The sequence below is a fragment of the Amblyomma mixtum genome, chromosome 8, assembly GCF_055824585.1.
Source record: "Amblyomma mixtum isolate Tamu chromosome 8, ASM5582458v1, whole genome shotgun sequence".
Taxonomy (NCBI): domain Eukaryota; kingdom Metazoa; phylum Arthropoda; class Arachnida; order Ixodida; family Ixodidae; genus Amblyomma; species Amblyomma mixtum.
Window position 1 is genome coordinate 73,235,697 of NC_143019.1, and position 20,612 is coordinate 73,256,308.

At 47.5% G+C, this 20,612-nt stretch overlaps 1 protein-coding gene across 1 annotated transcript; it reads right to left on the minus strand.

The window, feature by feature from the left end:
- Positions 1-6,639: 6,639 nt before the first annotated feature.
- LOC149333001 (uncharacterized) lies at positions 6,640-18,240 on the minus strand. Its single transcript, XM_089557612.1, has 5 exons — positions 18,213-18,240; positions 14,704-14,798; positions 12,324-12,488; positions 9,787-9,876; positions 6,640-6,744 (listed from the first exon to the last, which is right to left on the minus strand). The coding sequence occupies exons 1-5, from the start codon at positions 18,238-18,240 to the stop codon at positions 6,640-6,642; spliced, it is 483 nt and encodes a 160-aa protein (XP_089413738.1).
- Positions 18,241-20,612: the final 2,372 nt, after the last annotated feature.

Below are 20,612 nucleotides of genomic sequence, written 5' to 3' on the forward strand. Positions count from 1 at the left end.
AATGGTCGCTCGCAGTGATGGGATCTCAAAGCGGCTTAAGACCGCTTGTAGCCACCTCTGAGGCTGCAGCCCGGTTTTCCGGCAGCAGAATAATGCAGCCGCAGGCGAATGTCAGCGAAAAGAGCGATCTGTCAGGTCCGATATTTCGTGAGGTACGAAAATGAAAGAAAACAACGCTAAGCAGTGGAACGCTCTGAACCGGCTAAGTAGAAAGGAACTACGTTCCTTCGCTAAAGTCGGTGCCTGCTTGGTGTCCGCCCCCACTAAGCTCAAGGTGGTCGCTTTTGCGAAAAGCCGTGCTCTTCCAAACGGCCGCTGTGTAGTTCCTCTTACCTTGCGGAAGGATCGACTCTTGAAGCTAACTCGCTCGCGGAGCTTCCAAAGGTCGAGTGTTTCGTCGTTCTCTTTATTACCGCGTGGTTAAGGCGCGTGTATGGGGTGTGAGACACTGTGTTGTTATAATAATTCATAATGACCTTCGTGGTTACTATGCATGAAAATTGAAAATGTGCTTATACTTACTCATAATTAATTTATTCGGTATTTACATGGAACGGCGGGAAAGTTTCAGGCGCCATTTTTTGTTTTCAAAGAAAACATATTTTTTAACGCTCAAATAGTATATTGAGGCCTCGACAAAGATAATTTGTTAGTTTTACACAGCGAAATACAATCGGGTAAGTTTTTAATGGATGCGCGAAATTTCGCGCAAAGTGTTACAATTAATAGAAATTGCAAGACAGAAATGCCATAAGACTCGTCAAGCAAACAAGCGAAGAATCGTGGAATACACTTCTGTTTAAAACATGCACATTACACTTTAAACTTAGAAAAATAATTACTGGGAGTAAAATCTGCTGACATAAAAATAGCGAACAACGTGCGACCCCGCGCACTGTTTTGCGAAATGTTATTACTGCGCTCACTATACGGCATAAAAACTATTTTATTGGCGGCATCATCATCATCATCTGCCCGACTACGCCCACTGCAGGGCAAAGGCTTCTCCCATGTCTCTCCAATTAACCCTGTCCTTTGCCAGCTGCGGCCACCTTATCCCCGCAAACTTCTTAATCTCATCGGCCCACCTAACTTTCTGCCACCCCCTGCTACGCTTGCCTTCTCTTGGAATCCACTCCGCTACCCTTAAGGACCATCGGTTGTCTTGCCTTCGCATTACATGCCCTGCCCAAGCCCATTTCTTGCTCTTCATTTCGACTAGGATCTCAGTAACCGCGTTTATTCTCTCACCCACTGTTACGTGCATGACGCTGACGAAGAAAACTATTGCGTCGTGAGTTTTGATTTTGGTCTCTCTTTATTGCATTGGCTTTGTGCGCGTCTATGTGTATGTGTACTTATTATTGGATGTTAATTATCACGTGGTCGTTCCCCTATATCATTCCGTCCAGCCTAAATAAAACGTCATTCGTCAAGTCATTCTGAGTCGCGGCTCATTTCTTACGGCCGCCCAGAACGGCATCACAAAAAACTTTTAATTGGATTTAAAATGTGTGGTCTGTCCAATTATTTCTCTAGTTCATTGGAACTTGCAGCCGTTCTAGCCGTTTCGGTCAACTCCTGCTGAACGTTCGGGAATGAGCTGAACAGCATTTCCTCCCACCCCTAAGCCGTCGATTCTTTGACCCTTCCTGTGCGATGTCAGTGCACGTTAAAGAGCCCCAGGTGGTCGAAATTTCCGGAGCCCTCCACTACGGCGTCTCCCATAGCCTGACTCGCTTTGAGACGTTAAACCCCATAAACCAAACCAAACCATATTTAACCCTTTCTATTTATGTGTTGTTTTGGCAGGCCTCTATGCCACAGCGTGCGCATTGAGGCTCGTAGTGTTCTGGGTAGATTGCGTGAAGTGGTTTTGGGCTTTAGTCTGTAATGCTTTGTTTTCTTCCCTCTCTTATTTCCTGTTTCTTGTCTAGTTCTTCATCCAGTCACACGTACGTCCTTCTGTCTAGCCCATAGTGTTCAGGAGTTCTGAGTATATTAGCATGTTTTAGTCGTTGGCGGATGAGGTGGTAAGAAGTTTGCAGGGATACGGTGGATGCAACTCGCGAAACACAGGGTCAATTGGAGAGACATGGGAGAGGCCTTTGCCCTGCAGTGGGCGTAGTCAGGCTGATGATGGTGATGATGACCCAGTCCTGACTGTGACCGCGAGAAAACGCAGACATATTAGTGTTTATTAAGTGCATGCGCATCCGCCTCGTACTCTGGAGGCGCTGGGCTTCAAGAAAGTGCTAGCTCATATGTCGACAGAGAGAGAGGCGACAGACGCTGGAATTGCAATTGAAAACGTACCAGCGTTTTTTTTTTAATTTGTAGCTTTGGGTGTCCTAAAGTATAATTCTACTTGTGGATGCTTGGCTCGCAGGTGGGAGACGTAATTTTGCCTTTAGTTGCCATGAAGTGCATTTTCACCAGTGGGCTACGCAGACCGCGCCCAGCTTGTCATTACTCATTGTGCTAGTGCTCGCGTATGAATGGAGACGTACATATTAGAGTCAATACATTTGCGTGGATGCTATGAACACTCGGCCGCTGTAGTGGAGGCCTCGAAGCATCAGCCTGGTATTCGAGAGGAGCTGGAAGGTGAGGAGGCGGTTTTTTTTTTAGCTAAAAGTATTCATCAGTTCAAGCACTGAAACTCCGAAGCGCTTTATGCCATGTAGTGCCTTACGCGTCATTACAAGCAGCAATACATGCAGCCGAAAATTGATGTCTGCAGGCGCTTGAGCACTTCACCTTCATTTTAATCATGTGTTCAGCATTCTTCGAAAAAAACTTTGAATATTAGAAAATTGTACGGTACTGCTATGGAAATATTCAAGGTAATGAGCAAAATATTTTTTCACAGTTTTTCCATTGTGGACATCAAGCAGTTTAGGACGCCAATGGGACACATTTTTGACGAAAGAAAAAATGCTGATAGCGGTTAAACGCAAGCCTGCCGAAGGGATGTGAGCGGATATATTGTTATAGGGAAATCTTAACAATATATGAAAAAATTGCAATCATAGACTCTTTCCCTTTGAAAAATGAGTCTGCCCAGGATCTCTGGGAATAGAGATTCGATTCCCGTGGCCTCGTGTCTAACGCTATATTATATATATATATATATATATATATATATATATATATATATATATATATATATATGTATATATATACATATATACATATATATATATCCACTGAGCCGCTGCCGCGGGCAGTGTGCAAGTGCCCAATCATCAAGCAGATGTCGAATGCATATCTAATTTTCTCAATTACTGTGGGCGAGTTAAATTTTTTATCTTTTAGGGTGGTTCAACACAGTGACAGTTTAATAAAACTCCTCGTGGGGTAAGATGATGCACAGCTTTCAAGTAAAATTCATGTGTCTACACCGATATTTGGGCCTGGATCCCGCCGCCACACTCTTTAATGAGCATGCGCTGTAATGGACAAAGTTTTTGTAAGTAAGAAAAGACTGAACACTGCTGCCACGGAGGCACCAAGACGAAAAAAAGACGCAAGCGGCTATTGCGCAGGATCGCAGGGATCCCGACTAGGATGCCTATACCTGCTGTTTCGATACCTAAAACCACCCGCCGCAGTTGCATGTAGACTATGTCGTTCACGTGCTGAGCCAAAGGACCCGGGACTGAATCCCGGCCGCAACGGCCACATTTCTGAAAGAAAAATGTAATGGCACTCGTGTGCCGAGCGATCCCAGTCCACATGGTTATTCAATTGACCCGGAGCCCCTCCACTATGGCGTCCCGCGGAGCCCATGCACAGCTTTGGGACTTTAAACCCACGTGTCACAAGCAATGCACTCCTAACACTATTGGTCAAATGTTTAGGGGAATCCCCCAAGGTGGAGTAGATTAGTAATAAGGGAGTAAATACTCACTGACATCAACACAAGCGCTGCCATAAGGCTACATTTGACCAACACTGTTCCCACTTCGAGTTATGGATCAATTCGCTCTCGTCCTACCATAAGCTTGCCGTCCCGGTTAGCTCAGTTGGTATACAGCGACTGCTCCGGTGAAGCGGTGGTCCCGGGTTCGAACCCCGGACCAGGACGAATTTTTCTTTAACTGCGAAGTTTCTGAGAAAGCTGTTTAGCTTTCCTTTGCAGCCGTTTGGCTGCGCTTGGGTGGCCGTCAATGAGTAGTTACTCCCTTATGACTCCTAACACTACCACCTCAGTTTCGGTTGATAGCAGTAGCATCTTTGTGCCCAGACGCTGGCTGGCGCCGCAAGAAAGCTAGAATGAAGGCATCCTATGTTTTCTTTTATGGAACCTTCGCTTGGTGCACCGTACTTTTCTTGTCGTAGCAGCCTGTTACTGGATCCAGCCTGCAGGGAATGCAGTCACTGGTTTCGTCTCGAGCATTAAATGGTGGCCATGAAATCAATCCGGAGCCCTCCACTACGGCGTCCCCCATAACCCGCGTGCCGCTGTGGGACGTTTCTTAATGTTTCTGGGCGTGTGGCAACCACCTTCGAAGGAAATCACGCGCAGGATCCTGCTTCTTCGTCTAAATTATCCATGACTGGAAAGCTTACCGCAAGGAATTGTCTGCCCACCGCCATCCTGTTTTGACAATGCTTTAGCAAAGCTTTTGCTTAACTAAGCGTCATGTGATCTTTTTTCCTGAGCGCTTCATCGCTGCGACGTGTTTAATATTAATATCCACATTTTCGTAAATATATTGCAAGATTTTTTATTTCTCCCTTTTGTCGCCTTTATATCGTTTATGCCCACTTTTTGCGAATGCGTTGTTGAATGTCTTAACTTTTCTACTCCTAACACTACATTTGCATGTTGCAATGTGCTACCTGTTATGTTTTTGTTTCTCCTCTTACAATAATGCCCAATAGGGTGCTGCAGGAGTTTGAATAAATTAAAGAAAGTATGAAGGTATGAATTGAAGTATGAATTAAAGAAAGTATGAAGTAAAGAAGGTATAAAGAAAAGTCTAAGAACTATGGAAACTCCGAAGACAAATTCAAGTTAGCGTGCATCAATAGATTTATTTATTTATTTATTTATTTATTTATTTATTTATTTATTTACATTTCTCCAGGGCCATGAAGGCATAATTGCAGGGGGGAATGCATACATAAACAATCAACCCTACATCATGTGCCAACTTTTTGTACAGGATAGGAAAGAATGGATGGCAGATGATGAAAAAGGGCGTTAACAGAGCATTCACATCAGTCGATTCGTCGGCAAAGGACAAGAGAAGGAAAAGCAGGAAAACCGCAGGTGAACATGCGTGTACATCACAGTTCTGACAACAGTGCTCGGAACTTTGCCTCAGACTGGCATTCAACAATACTATGAGGCAACTTATTCCATTCATTGATGGCGTGCGGAAAGAAAGAATGTTTGAACACATTAGTACGGCATTTTATTTCACGTATTTTCCAGTCGTGGTCGCGCCTTCTGGATGCAAAAATATGGCCTTCTAACCACAAAGACCCATTGCCAACAAAAATGGAGTTTTTATTAAGACATAAAAGTCCAAGAAACGAAATGCAGGCGTCGACACTACCCACCCGGTTTCGCAACTAAATCTCTTGCAAGGACACCAGTTGCATGTCCAAAATTTTTGTACAAAAAATCGAATATTGGAAAACTAAGGTACTGATATGGAAAGATTGAAGATAATGGTCCACTTTTCCGATATGCAGCAATATCTTTCTTTTGCAGTGTTCCCATCGCTCGCACCAAGCAGTTAAGACTGCCATAAAGAACTAATGGAGAACGCTTTTGATGACAGCAAAAATGTAAATAGCAAAAAAATGCAAGCCTCCTGACGGGAGACCTTCTGATATATTGAATGGCATAGTGAAAGCTTTATATATATGTAGAAATTGCGCTCATAAGCCTTTTCCTGTTGAAAAATGCCTTCGTCCAGAACTGCTTGACGTGGCGTCAAGAATTCACTAAATTCACAAACATGCTGCTTCAAATATTGTTGCGGCAGCCATCCCCTTACATTCATTCTCCTCGTATCCTCATTACCGCTGCTATAAGGAGGATGGATATAAGGGGATGGCTTCCCGGCACCAAAGCCTCCAATGAAATTGGCCGTGGCTTAGCTCGGCTATGCCAGGATATACGTAGCGAAAGCTAAGGCATAGCTTGGTTAGCCTTGGTTAATCTTGATTGCAAGTCCAGGTTAGTCTGGTTGTCTAGCTATGTTGCTGTTGCATTAAAGACGAGTCCTCCGACATGTTGTCAGGCATGCGACACAGCTGGCGAAGCGAGCGGAGGCGAGCGCAACGAGGTAAGGGGTGTGACGTCATACCAAGCGGCGGCGGCGGCTCCACGGCGAGGCGCGCGGTGTGACGTCATGCCAGAGGGCGCGGTGAGCGCGCGGCCTCAGCCAGCTGCGGCGGCTGCTAGGCAACGGCTCAAGGTCGGTCTCTGTGCCTCCCCGGAGCACCGCCACAGCGAAATCGCAAGTTCGGGGCTAGGGTAGCTTTCGCTACAAAGCACTGAGAGAATATTCAGAGTTAGGACGCTCAGTGGCTGAGTTTTGTGGGCGCACAGATGCAGCCAACCAAGGCAATTTATTAACCGACCTCTGCCTGCCATGTCTTGAGCCGCCCGGGCGCCTAGAGCTTCTCGAACCAGTACTTATCCTTGCTCTCCACGTAGAGCTTGTAGTAGGCGTGGGCGCAGTGGAAGGCGTGGAGGCCGCCCGTCATCATGCCGAGCAGCTGCGCAGTCCCAAGAAGCGGAGAACGGCTGTTTACTATAATCACCATCGCAATCGTTATCATCGTCGCCAACCGAACTCCATCGTCGTGTACCAGCCGCATCCACTTTTTTCATCAGCAAACAACCTAATCAGGTGAGTTCACCTGACCTCCTGTTGTCCCCTACTGCGTTTGAGTACGTTCCCTTATTCTGAGGGAGGATCCGCCATTTTGTCTTCGCTTTACGTGCCCTGCCTATGCACGTTTCTTCGTCTTGATTTCGACTAGGATTTCATTAACTCTCATTTGCACTATGACCGGCTCTGCTCCCTTCCTGTCACTTTAAAGGGACATTGAGGACAAATATAAGTAGATTTCTATCGACGGGGCATCTTGTTCTTATCACAAAGAGATCACTCTTGCCGAAAACGGTGATTTTAAAGCCAGAGAAGACCAAAATACAAAATACAAGTGTCGCTACCACAGGCCAATTTCGCAAGTGCAGTGCGTTAGTGCATTTTTGGGCGTGGGTCTCAGAGGCTACGCAACGCCAACATCCGCTTGAAAACAATGGCGGCCCGTCATTTTCAATAAGGACGTCATGAGTTTGAATGAACTGGCGGAAAAAATTTTTAATACAATACTCTCGCCGATAAATGCGTGTTTTGTTGTCTGACAAATGTCAGTATAACCGGAAAAAGCCAGAGAATCAATTTTTAGTCACAGCAATCATTACATGGGGACGTCCTCAGTGTCCTTTTAATGTACACCCCATCATAAATCGCTGCCCTGTCCTCAATTCAGGTTCGTCTTTTAGCTAGCCTGCAAGTTTCTGCCTCATTAGCTTGTTTTTTTCCCCATAGTGAAAGCGCAAGGCAACGCTAATGAACAGTGAGTTTAAAGCTGAAATGGACTTTTGCTGCTAACGTGCGACATGATGATCGCAATGAGTAATCGCTCATTACGCAATGATTAGTTACTCATTATCATCCACCTGAGCATGGGCATTCGGCTGGAAACGAAATGACACTGAAGGGACGATCATGACGTCTTTGATGCACCAGGTCTACCTGGGCGGCCAGACGGTCGGAAAAGCCAAGCGTCCCACAGAGGCAGTGAAAGCCTTTGTTTGCAGCCGCCAGCTTGGCCCAGGTGGGTGCTAATAAGCAATTACTTACCGAGTGAAGTCTACTCTGCCTTGCGGAATTTCCCGGAATACGTAGGACCACGAGGAGATAGGCACAGTTAAAGTGGTCGATAGAGCAGGCCAGTTGATCGGCTATCTACTTGGTCTACATCTAATGTCTCATACCAGCTGTTTCAGCAAACGCTTTAAAAAATTCCTTTAAATGTGGAGTTCTAAACAGAGAGGAAATATTTTTACGGACCAATGGCCAGCCGAGGTGGACGCCAGTTACTAAGACAGTCATCATTATCAGGCAGTTAATTAAATAAAATTTAATAGATATATTTTTAAATAGCACAGTCTGGTAGTTAGTGACAACCAGAAGTTCGAAGCCATGGACTAGAGGATTCCGTATTAGTTTTTAAAACGAAGAAAAACCGTTCGCTAAGGCTCTGCAGCGGGAATAAATTTGATGCTTTGGCCCGCACGAAACCGAAACTGAAAAAATGGCGCGCCGGAAGTTGGGTTCAAACGCATTGTCCCAATTCGAACTACCAGCTCTATAGAGCCACCTCCGGGTGATCTAGTTACAGCTCCTTCTCTCGAGCGGTGGGAGACCGTGCTGGCTAGCTCTGACCCCAGAACGCAAGTTTTGGCGGTGGAGTGGGCTGACAAAGTCGTCGAGGGCTATGTACTCTCGACCACTTAACGCGACCTCTTGCCAAGCTCTTCCCGGCGAATAAAATGTTTTACAATCAAATCAATACCAGCTCTATTGTACACACCATAGCATGCACGTTTTTTTGCATCACCGCTCTCAAAAATAAAGACCATGCAGTTGGAGATTGTTGTAGGTACGAATTGCGCACAAAAGACACACACAGGAAAACACACGAGAGAGACTGAAAGAGCGCAAACTATCAACTGGTGTTTGTTAGATTCAGTGCCGCTTTATAGGCAGTGTGCACACGTGTCTACAAAGAGGGGAAGATTCAGTGCCGCTTTATAGGCAGTGTGCACACGTGCCTACAAAGAGGGGAAGATTCAGTGCCGCTTTATAGGCAGTGTGCACACGTGCCTACAAAGAGGGGAAGATTCAGTGCCGCTTTATAGGCAGTGTGCACACGTGCCTACAAAGAGGGGAAATCACGATCAGTAAATCACGAGTTGGAGATCACGATCATTTTCCTTCCACTTAGCGGCAAAGCTAAAGAATGTGCATAACTTGGTGCATTAGTGACGGCAGTTACAATTTACTTTTTTTTTCAGCAGATGTGGCACCCTCTGGAAAGCGGTGAAACTTTGTCTGCTATTGGTTGAGAACAAACATACGTGGGAGACGCATGCGCGATCTGGTTACACAAGGCGCCAACTGCGGCCTGCGAAGTGGCAGGTGTGCGCTTGACTGCTGCCGCCATCTATCGCATGCAGTTGTCACTAACATGAACAGCGGATGCGCAGTAGCTGGATATTTGTTTTCAACCAGTGGAGCTGGAGGAGGAGAGGCCCTCATGCTCAGAGCGGCCGTGTGAAAAAGCTGGACACTGGAGTATCATCAGCCGACAGCGTCTGAAGGAAGCTTCCCGCGGACATCATGGGCTCTTTCGGCTTTGTTTCCTCCTGCTGCCGAGCTTTAGGCAATTACATTTTTTTTTTCGTTTCAAAAACTGATATCGCATCGCCTTCATACTTTCGAGCTCCTCATTGGCACGCACGTCAGTCGTGTTGAGCAATTAAATAGATATCTAGCTAATTCGGATTGCGCTGATAGTAACTCACGTCCGTCGCGGCTGACAGTGTGTTCCTGATAAATTTGCACTGCATCTCGAACTCTCTATCTTTAGGAATTTTGGAAAGCGTTCGTTGAAACCCCCAGCATATACGCTCATGTATAGGTCTCAGTTTAAGTCATGAACGAAAAGTGCGCCACTACTCACAGCTTGTAGCGACACCTCGCTGGAGCCTCGCACCATCATCAAGGCAAACATGATGTAGCAGGTAGCGCCCGTACCTTGGAAGAGGACGTACTGCGGAGGAACAGACCAGACACAGACTAAGGAGACGCGAAAGCGTCACTGATGATAAAAGGATGAACCACGGAAGCACGTGAACCGAAACATAAAGCTTTGAGAAAGGTTTCCGTCACTGCATCGACATGGTCTATAATAACTGCATTTTTAAGGCGAAAGCCTTTAATGGCTCATGCTCGTGGTGTCCGTCCGTGTGCTGGAATCGTGCCAACTCTGGCCTCTCCTCCGCGCAGCGGCGCAACCTCCTCCCCTCCTTAGCAACCGGAGTGCCAGTGGGGGCGCAGCTGTGCATAGCAACCGTGACGTCACACAGTAGCGGTAGAACGAGCGCACGAGCGTCGGCGGTGGCAGCTGCACCGCCGCTCCTTCGCCAGACGTCTCGCTGCAGTCGACTGAGTGAGACGCATAGCTCCGAAGCGGCCCAGTGATTTCGCGCCAAGCGGTTCGGGGAAGCGGCAGTGGGTTGACCACAAGGCTTTCGTCAAGCACACTTTAGAATTTCCAAAGTGACTTCGGTAGTTTTTAATCGTGCGCGGATGAAAATTAAGCGTATACGTGAGCGGGTGTCCAACATACCGCGAAGAATAACTATGCCTCACTGAACACAGTAGAAAAACGGCATCAGCCTCGCGTTACATCTCACTGGAAAGCGGGAGGACAAAATGAACTTGGGGAGGGAGGTAAGCCTAAGACCGTTAACCAGCGTTTTGATAGAAGGATTGAGCTTCGTCTGGAAGTAGTGGGTTGGCTAGCGAACTGAGACCTCCGTGCCGCACCTTATAAACTATGTTCTCAAGCACTGCATCTTCCCTCCCCTCCATCTGCCGTGAATCTACTAAAAAACAAGTTCTTGCGAAACTAAAGCAACAGGATAGAAAGCTGGGCTAGTTGGAGCCAGCTGGAAAACACGTAGCAAAGAAGTATAATGTCAGAGTGACCCTAGAAGCTGGATTAAGAAGATTATGCCCCCTTGTACAAAGAAAGAACAAGTCGATCGCGATTCCCAGTTTTGCAAGATTAAGCACAGAGTGAAGTTCGAACGATGTGAATCTGCTGTCGTGTACAAGATTCCCTTCCTGTGCGGACTTGTATACACAGGCCAGACGGGACTTTGTCTGAATATCCGCCTGAGAGCGCATAGAAATAGTATACCCCATCTGGAGGGGCTGAGCACGGCCGCGAATCCAGATATTGCCGCCCTATCCTTGCTGATATATAGTCAAGTTCTGTTTTGTCACCCGCAAAAACTTACCAGAGAGGTGATGGAAGCATATCACATAGCCTCGTACAGCAAATGCGTCGGCACGCCATCACTGTCGCTATCAAAGAAGTAGGATATCTCCGAAGGTCTTGATTTTGTTCTCTTTGAACCTGAACTGTTTACTTTTCGTCATGTCGTTGTTGTTTCGTATTTAAGCAATCGCGGCCTTTTAAAATGAACCAGTTTATTTATTTATTTATTTATTCCATATACCCTCAGGGCCATGGGCATTAGAGAGCGGAGGGGTTACAGGAAAAAAAAAACAGAACATAACAATACAATAAACGGCGCGTGTCCTGTGTCCTTTTTTTCCTCTGTCCTTGCAAAGCTTGCGCCTTCAAATTTCGTTATTAAACTAAAGCCCAATAAGTGCAGGACAGAGTGCCAGTAGAGAGGGTTGGAAAGATGCTTGCAGATTTCTTTTTTGTTTTACGACGACGGCTCTACGGGGCACTTTTTTAGGCCTGAACGGTGCGTCGGCAGGCGTCGTAGTAATGTCGTAGTAGGACACTCCCGCGTTCATCTCCTGTCCAAGAAAAACGCTTCCCTGATGGGCCAAAGCATGTGGTGCGGGGGGATGGGTGATGTTGAGAATGTGCCATCTGGGACATATGTTTCTTGTTACTTTCTTGTTAGTCCCAATATGATATCTGCCCGTCTGTCTGTCTGTCTGTCTGTCTGTCTGTCTGTCTGTCTGTCTGTCTGTCTGTCTGTCTGTCTGTCTGTCTGTCTGTCTGTCTGTCTGTCTGTCTGTCTGTCTGTCTGTCTGTCTGTCTGTCTGTCCGTCCGTCCGTCCGTCCGTCCGTCCGTCCGTCCGTCCGTCCGTCCGTCCGTCCGTCCGTCCGTCCGTCCGTCCGTCCGTCCGTCCGTCCGTCCGTCCGTCCGTCCGTCCGTCCGTCTGTCCGTTCAGTATTAGTTAACTATTCAAAATTAGTTAACCAGCCCGTTAGTTAGCACGCCTTAGCTATATTCTGATGTGCCACTGACAATGCTATGCCAAAAAAGGCGCTCTCAATTGTAACTCAAAAAAAGCCTATTTTTAAAAATTCTGTAAAGTCATAGGTAAAACACCCTGTACATGACCGCACTTTATCGGAGTCTACCTTAGCCCTGTGCGAGTACAGAACCCTGCGCCCACGCTGGCTATCGGATATCGCCCACACGCGTCGCGTCTCTCACTGACGTAGAAGAGGTACGGCAGGATGCGAGCCGAGCTGTCGCTGAGCAGGCCGGATGCCATCATGTAGATGCCGTTGAAGCTGAAGGTGAAGGCCGACCCGGACAGGAGGCGAACCGCGTGCGAGTCCCTGTCGGAGCCCAAGATCGTGTACACGACGAGGCCGCCCACCTGCGACAAAGATTGCCGCCGTGATCATTCTACGACCGTTCACTCCTGGAGTCACCACGACAGCCCTCAAAGGCCTTTTCCGCAAAAGCTAGCTAGTTAGTTAGTTTTTTAGTATTCGAGATGTTTGCCATTAGGCATAATGTAAAAGGGAAAGAAAGTTATAAGAAGGAGTGCAAACAAGCCTCGCTTAAAAAGTGGCAAAAGTTCTCGATAAAGCGATTATGAGTCCACTTGCGATAGTCACCTGCAACGACCCATCGCAGGCCTACCTTCTTTAGTTTGTTTATGAGGTTTAACGTACCAAAGTGACTAAGGCTATGATAGACGCAGTTAGTGGAGGGCTCAGGAAATTTCGACCACCTGGGGTTCTTTAACGTGAACTGACATCGCACAGTACACGAGCCTCTAGAATTTCGCCTTCGTCGAAATTCGACCGCCGCGGCCGGGATCGAACCCACATCTTAAGGAAAGCAGCCGAACACCATAACCACTGAGCCACCGCGGCGACCCCTTTCCAGCAAAAGCGTCTCGTTCCACCAAAGGAGCAAGACATGTGAAAAGCGACGATGCTACACGGTGCAGCTCACAGGTGGAGCAGTCGTCCGACATGAGCGCCCCTGGCGTTGCATTAATAGGCAGCAATGAGAATTTCAAAACTGAAGGGGATTATTTGGTTCATTCGTTGAGCTTAGAAATTTATTTCCCGGTATTTACTTCATGACAGAACTACTGGTAGGCAAGCGTATCACGGCAGTAGCAGTATTAGCAGTATTCTAGCCACCATAGCAGCAGCAGAATGTTTTGCTTATCTTCACCACCATGGGCGCTCAGTGTTGCCGCTACATTTTTACTGCCTTGACATTGTAGCATAATATAAAGACGCGTCTGATAGCTAGATCCAGAGATTTATATTATCAAGATGTTTCAAAGACATCTGACTGCTCAGATTTTCCTTTCTTTGCTTTTAGTTTTCTACGCTGGATGGCGCTGCGAGCGCAGCTTCACGAAGGCCGCATCTTCGGGCGTCAAAGGTCTTGGACGGCTGCCTTCGCCTTCAAGGCCCTTTGTGGCAAAGGCGCAACACTTGTACCGTGTAGATGCGCACTGTGCGTCTTTGAACAGCTGGAACCTAACTATCAAAGACCTTTGTAGTGCCCCTGTGAGAGGCTAGGACAAAGGCCTCTCCCATCAACATTTAATCAATCCTGACCTGCGCTAGCTGCGGCTAGCCTGCGAACTTCCTAATCTCATCCTGTAGTAACACTACTTAAAGGGAGACTGAGGACAAAATGAACTTAGTCTGTATCGACAGAGTATCAAGTTCCAACAGATGCATTACAAAAACCGACAAGTACAACAATACGAGAGATAAAGAGGCTAGAGAAGCACATTAAGGTAGACAATGGCACCATAAGTAAACAGATTTTATTGGCCGCTTCCAGATGGCGCAGCCGTCTGTAAGCTTCCGCAAAGTGCTTACTGAGACTATAGTCACTTTTTCAAGTCTTGAGACAATTCTCATGTACCCCGCCATATATCAATCCCGCTGCATTCCATGCAGTCATTCTAAAGATAATCCAGATCATATATTATACGAATGCCCTAAGGTCTTACCTCCCCTTCCCCCCCCCCCCCCCCCCCCCCAGGGACTCCAGCTCTCAGAGCCAGAGGGAGACTGCGTTGCTGAGCCCGGATCCGGAGGCACAACTCCACACAGTGAGCTGGGCACTATAGAGGTCGCCCGGAGGCATGGACTTCCCTCCACCTGAAGCCTTCATGAGGGCCCACGCAATTTATTTCTAGACGACCCTTAACCCTGCACCCTCCTTGTCTTGATGACAGTTTTGGCACCACCACCAACTGGTATGATCTAAGTATAGCTTTTTGACGGGCTAGTTGGTACATATTCATATTTGAAAGGGTGTGCGCTAAAAAAGACGTACACAGGAAAAAGATAGAGACGACAGGAAAGAAGCGCTTCTTTCCTGTCGTCTCTATCTTTTTCCTGTGTACGTCTTTTTTAGCGCACACCCTTTCAAATATGAGTATGATCTAAGAGCTGTGCTTCAAGTACCAGCATTTTTTTCTTAAGCCGCAGGGTAGCTTAACTGCAGGCGGGACCCTTCCACTTGCGTCCAGCGCGCGTGTCGACGAGCGAGCATGGCAGTGAAGAGAGAACGAACAATTGGTCGACAAACGGCAGCAATCTACTCACTATCTCTAAGAAGTTGAAGAGCCCGTTGACCGTGGCGATGTAATCGTTGAAGTCAATTTTAAAGGAGGGCTTCTTTCGGTAGCTCACCAGTGGCACTGGGCAGAAAGAGAGAGGGGGGAATCGTTAAAGGGATCGCAATTTGACCGAAACGTCTCGCGGCATTGTGGGGAAATTCAGACACCTTCTCTCATATTGTAACAATCGAACACTATAATACTGAAGAAACGGATATGTGACATTTTAGTTTGACATTGAAAACTGCATAAAACAAGCTGGTGCGACATCTTCAGTTGGAAGCTTGCAATTATCAGTGTGCCCCACCACGGAGCCGCATCTTGGCAGAATGTTATTTCTTCTTAATTGCACTTTTCTTTTCGAAGGGTTCATAATATTTTAGTTTAGTTTACGCTCTGTCGAGCGCTCCCATCAGTAAAAAGGAACGCTCGATCCCTTCGCATCGTCGATAAACAGATGAGAGCTTTTGTTACTAGATGGCGCCACAGCGTTTTGCAATTCTTGGTAAAAGCGTTAACTGTCTACTAAGAGTAAACTGCAAATGACGATGCGTACGTCACTCTGCGTGAAGTGCTTTGTGCGAGGAAGCTTAAAGGAACACTACGGTATGCCAAAGCTGTCAAATTACTCTATGGCGTCTGAACCTATACTTGTTTTAATGTGTTAACATGACAACCGCCTTGACGCAAGAAGTGACCGGTTTTGACGGCAGCGTGTGAATCCTCGAGGGAGATGGGGAAAGTTGAGAGAGAGAGAGAAAGGGCGAGAGAAAGTGGGAGAGAAGAAAGAGCCGGGGCAAGTAGAGAGAAGGCGAGTGGCAGAGGCGATGGCAGGCGAAGGGGAAACCGCGGTCGCCAATCAGAGTCGAGGAGTGGGGAGAGTGGCGATGGGTACGATGCGGCACAGTGCATTTGCTGGTTTGATCGGGCGAGTGGAGAAGGGGTGCAGTGTGTCAAACAGTGACAGATGGACTGGATGACGTCACCCGCCCCTGTCAGGAGAATACTAATGCTGACGCATACTCTGGTGCATGAATCGCAATGATTAGAGAGTTTCGGAATAAGGTTCCCGCACCACAGAATTCTGGAGACAAAACAGCGCGAATTTCAAGGGGAATACTAATGCTGACGCATACTCTGGTGCATGAATCGCAATGATTAGAGAGTTTCGGAATAAGGTTCCCGCACCACAGAATTCTGGAGACAAAACAGCGCGAATTTAAAGGGGAATACTAATGCTGACGCATACTCTGGTGCATGAATCGCAATGATTAGAGAGTTTCGGAATAAGGTTCCCGCACCACAGAATTCTGGAGACAAAACACCGCGAATTTCAAGACAGCTTCCAGAATTTGGCAGCGGATAGGCTTAGTGAGTATGCGTTGTTTGGTCACCTTGGAGGCACGACCTCTCAAAGGGCGGTATGTTCAAGCAGTCTAGCGCTGCTCGCTTGAAAAGGATGTTACAAAGTACGGAATTGCACGCAATAGGCTGTTTACATTATTTATTACTGCCCTTTTTATCTGCTTAAAACGTCGCGACATTCGTCATTCTCCGCTTTACTTTCATAGATCAATGGTAGTCCTAATACCTACTTCCCAGCGCTGGACGTTCTGTGGGCAGAGTAAGCTCAGCTGCAGGCCATGGGTAGATTCAGAGGTGCATAAACGGACGGACGTACAGAATTGAGTGAACGCGGGGAAAACAGACCGGGAAACTGGATGTGTTTGATCTTTCGATTCAATAAAAATGCACAGTTCGCACACAATGCAAGCATTCCTGGGTACACAAAAATGTCATTGTGCAAACGACACAGAGTATCAAGCCCGCTTATGAGCAATTATAACGCGCCTGTATTATGCAACATAGAAAAAACAGCCACACGCTGTTTTCGGGACATGAATACCTCTGGCACAACCTTCGCTCCCGTTCACCCTTGTCAACGGCCTCGTGTCCCTCGCGCCTCCCCAGCTTCTTCAGAGTCCACACCTGTATTCTTCCACAGTGTCCGCACCTCACTCACGGTTTGGAAACATTTTCGAGAGATGGCGCTGGCTACTCAAAACTAAAAGTAAAAACAAGCAAAAAACTTCCTCAGCGATGGGGATCACGTGGTGCGCACTGCCGATACTCCGAAAGGTGTCTAGTCGGATACAACTTAAGTCTGCAGTGAAGCTCCGCCCACATTCAGCCTCCGCGCACAGAATTCCTCCGCGACGAAAAAGTAGTCCACTGCTTAAACGTTTCTTGTTGCTTAAACCAGAAGCTTATCACAAGAAAAATAATTCTGAGCTCTACAATTTTGATACGTGAATTGTTTGATATAGCCAAAAATTAAAAAGCTGATTACGTTTACAGTTGCGATTGGCCAGCGGAGCAATACAGGACACCGCGGACCACTGCCCAGTGTTAGCAACTGCTGTTTTTAAAGTTATGATCTTACCATAGGGGAAAAGAGCTCCATGGGTAGTCTCTCCCGCGTGCTAGTCCATCTCTTCTACTACACAAGCCGCGTGATGTCGAAATTACAGTGAGGGACATCACCGTCTTGAACTAAATTAAGAAGAACACGTGGGTTAAGCAGTCCTTCTCCACCGTTTTTTCCTTCTTTACTTATTCACAGTATTCTCAGTGACGCAAAGGCTAGGCGAGGGTTGGCGGCTGCCACCTCAAAAATTTCCGGACCACACCGAAATTTCAAGCCTGCACCAAGTCCACAGAGGCATCGAACCAACCTACAATTTAATTCAGCCCCAACCCTCTTCTGCGAAACACCCCATTGCAAATTTTCTGGCGCCATTCCTGCTTAATCCGCAGGAAGCCTCTAGAACGACGTTCAGCTCCACGCAAGGCTTACGCCTTCGTTCAGCACTGTGCGTTCTTTGTTTTGTCTTGAGATGACGAAGGGAAGACAGACAATCCTCGCTTGCGAGGGCGACCTGACTTTCCTGCAATGTCTCCGGAACCCGGAGGTTCCCGAAGGAATCGTATAAAGAAGGTACAGCACCTGTGCCTGAGAAGTTCATCTTCGTATCCGCTCTCGTTGTCCGCCCGTTAGCACTGTCGTCTGCTTCTTCTTCGCTGCACGGGGAAGCGCTTGCGTGTGCTAGTGGAACATGATGATGATGATGATGATGAAGGGGGCGTCGCACCGTACCAGCCACTGGCGAAAAAGGCAACGGAATAAGATAGTATTATCCCGGGCCTATTTAGCTCGCGAATGCTTTGTGGCCGAGCATCTTCACGCCTCCAGTTAAGAAGAGCTGGGGTCGCTTCAGCAATGACCCGGTCCGTGCCCATTTCATCTTTTAAAGGCCAGGAAATGTGCGCCGATGCGATCTGCGCAGGTCAATGCCCTCATCCGACAGACATACCAGGCCGCCTTGAACTTACCCCGTCACACCTCAAACTTCACATGGGCGTCCATAACTCCCTGGCGTAGCTTACGGAAGCCCACCGCTCAGCCCAGTTGGAGCGACTATTCTCAACGCTCACCGGCCACAGCATCCTTGCTCGTGCCCATCTCTCATCTCCCTGCCACTGCTTTGCACAACATAGACTACCTCCTGCGATACACCGGGTCCTCACGGTGCTTCCCCTATACCTAAGAATATGCACCCAGAGCACCAAGTCGCCCGTCGCAAGGCACGCGCGGAGCTCTTCACAAACACTACAGCTTCCAGCCAGACACCGTCTACGAGGGGGTACCCAAAAGAAACCGGACTAAATTTTTTGGTCGGCAAAGCTTCTGTGGTACCGCGTTTTGCCACTATAGGAGCGCATAGAACGAACATTCCAGAGTCAGTAAGCCGAGTGCCGTCGTTGAAGGAGGTCAGACTAGTTTAGGCAGAGTTTTAGAGTGACGACTATTTTGTGTGAATGTCGTTTTTGCAATGGCTGATTTTCGTTGACAGCGTGCGCCGGTAAAATTCTGATTTTTGCTGGGAAAAAGTTGAATGGAAACTCTTGAAATATTAAGAAAGACATACAAGTACGATGCGATGGGGACAACTCAAGTGTTTCTGAATCGAATCCTGAATCAAAGCAACAATCATGCCAATGGAAAACTTCAAATTCACCTCGCCTCAAGAAAGCTCGTCAGGTGAAACCAAACCTCAAAACAATGCTGATTCGTTTTTTCGACGTGAGAGGAGTCGTCCATTGAGAATTTGTTCCGTAGGGTCAGACAGTTAGCCAGGCTTTCTACTTGGATGTTTTGAAAAGATTGGGCAACAGTGTGCGGTGGAAGCGTCCAAATTTGTGGCGGTCGGGTGACTGGTTTTTCCTTCATGGCAATGCCCCTGCTCAGACAGCCCTGTCTCTACGACAATTTTGGACCAAAAATGGCATTACCCCTAATCCTCAACCCTCATACTCTCCCGACCTTGCCTCGTGCTACTTTCTTTGTTTCCTAGAATGAAAAAATAGGTGAATCGAAAATGTTTCGCTGATGTTGCTGAGGTGAAGAAAAAAACGACGGAGGCACTGTCAAACATCACAAAAGATGAATTTAAACAATGTTTTGAAAAATGGAATGAAAGATTCGACAAGCATATCATTGCAACTGGGGAATACTTTGAAGGAGAGTGAAGGTCTGTGCTTAAAATGTGAACAAATAAGTTCAAACAAAATTAAGTCCGGTTTCTTTTGGGTACCCCCTCGTATGTAGACCCTACCTCATACCCCTCCCGCACAGCGTTCGCGCTCAGCTGCAGCTGGTCGCGGCCGGCACTATTTTCCCTTTCCTGGAGGCGGAGGAGGATGCGGTTGCCCTAGCCATATCTACTACCTCTGGAAACACCATTTTCACCGACTCTAAATCCGCCAAGCGGAACTTCACCCACGGTCGGATCTCCGGCCCAGGAGCCCGACTGCTTGCCTTCCTCTCACCCCTCCCCCCCCCCCCCCCCCCCCCCACTCGACCACACCATTCAATTAATATGGGTCCCCACGGGTCACCCAGGTAACGAAGCAGCCCACTCTTTTGCTCGAGGATACATCAGCCGAGCAGGGCCTGCCACCTCCTGGGGAGAGATTCTCGTGGCCGCATGGTCTCGTATCACAAAACCTCCGTCCATTATCGTGATCAACTAACCATCTACTCCCCTCCTCACCAATCTTTGGCTAAACTACAACAGGTGACGCGGGGCCAGTTTCAGTCCGTACGTACCCATCATCTGCTTTCTTAGCTTTGCTTCATCCAGGACTGTTCTCACCAGAGTGTACCCTATGTGGAGCACCTAAAGCCGATTTCAATCACGTCATATTTCAATGCTCGGTGTTCCACCCTCTAGCCACTTGGCAACTCGGAGACCTGGAGCGATGGGAGGCTGCGGTGTCCAGCTCTGACCCGGCCGCTCAATACTTCAATAATGTTTTTCCCCACCACCACCAGGTGTATTGCATGAGAAGGCGGACAATATGTGCTTAATAGACGACAAATTAATTAAAACAAACTGATTAACTTATTAAGTGGCGGTTTTAGGGTTCAGCTATAGGTTATGAATATAGTGGTAGCAAGCAGCGGAGATGAATCTAGTTTTTTTTTTTAAGAAAACGCATGACATGCGCTAGCACCACTTCATGCCAGGAGGACGCGGCTTCGAATCCCGAAGCACATGTCGGCCTCCCGCTCTGGACGCTAGTATAATTGGTCTCCGACGGCGCTGACATGAGAACCTTTCGCGTATGAAATGAATGAAACGGCTTTATGAAATGAATGATGACGAACTCTTGTTGCATAATCCTGTTTTTACTTCTTTGGTCGTATTTGGGCATAGCCGCTATACCAACTTTACCAAAAGCGCTCCCTGGGCGTTGATTCTCATGTTGCTCGATGACTGCTCTGTGCACATGGCACAAGATAGCACGCCAGGGTCGGTGTAATACAACGAT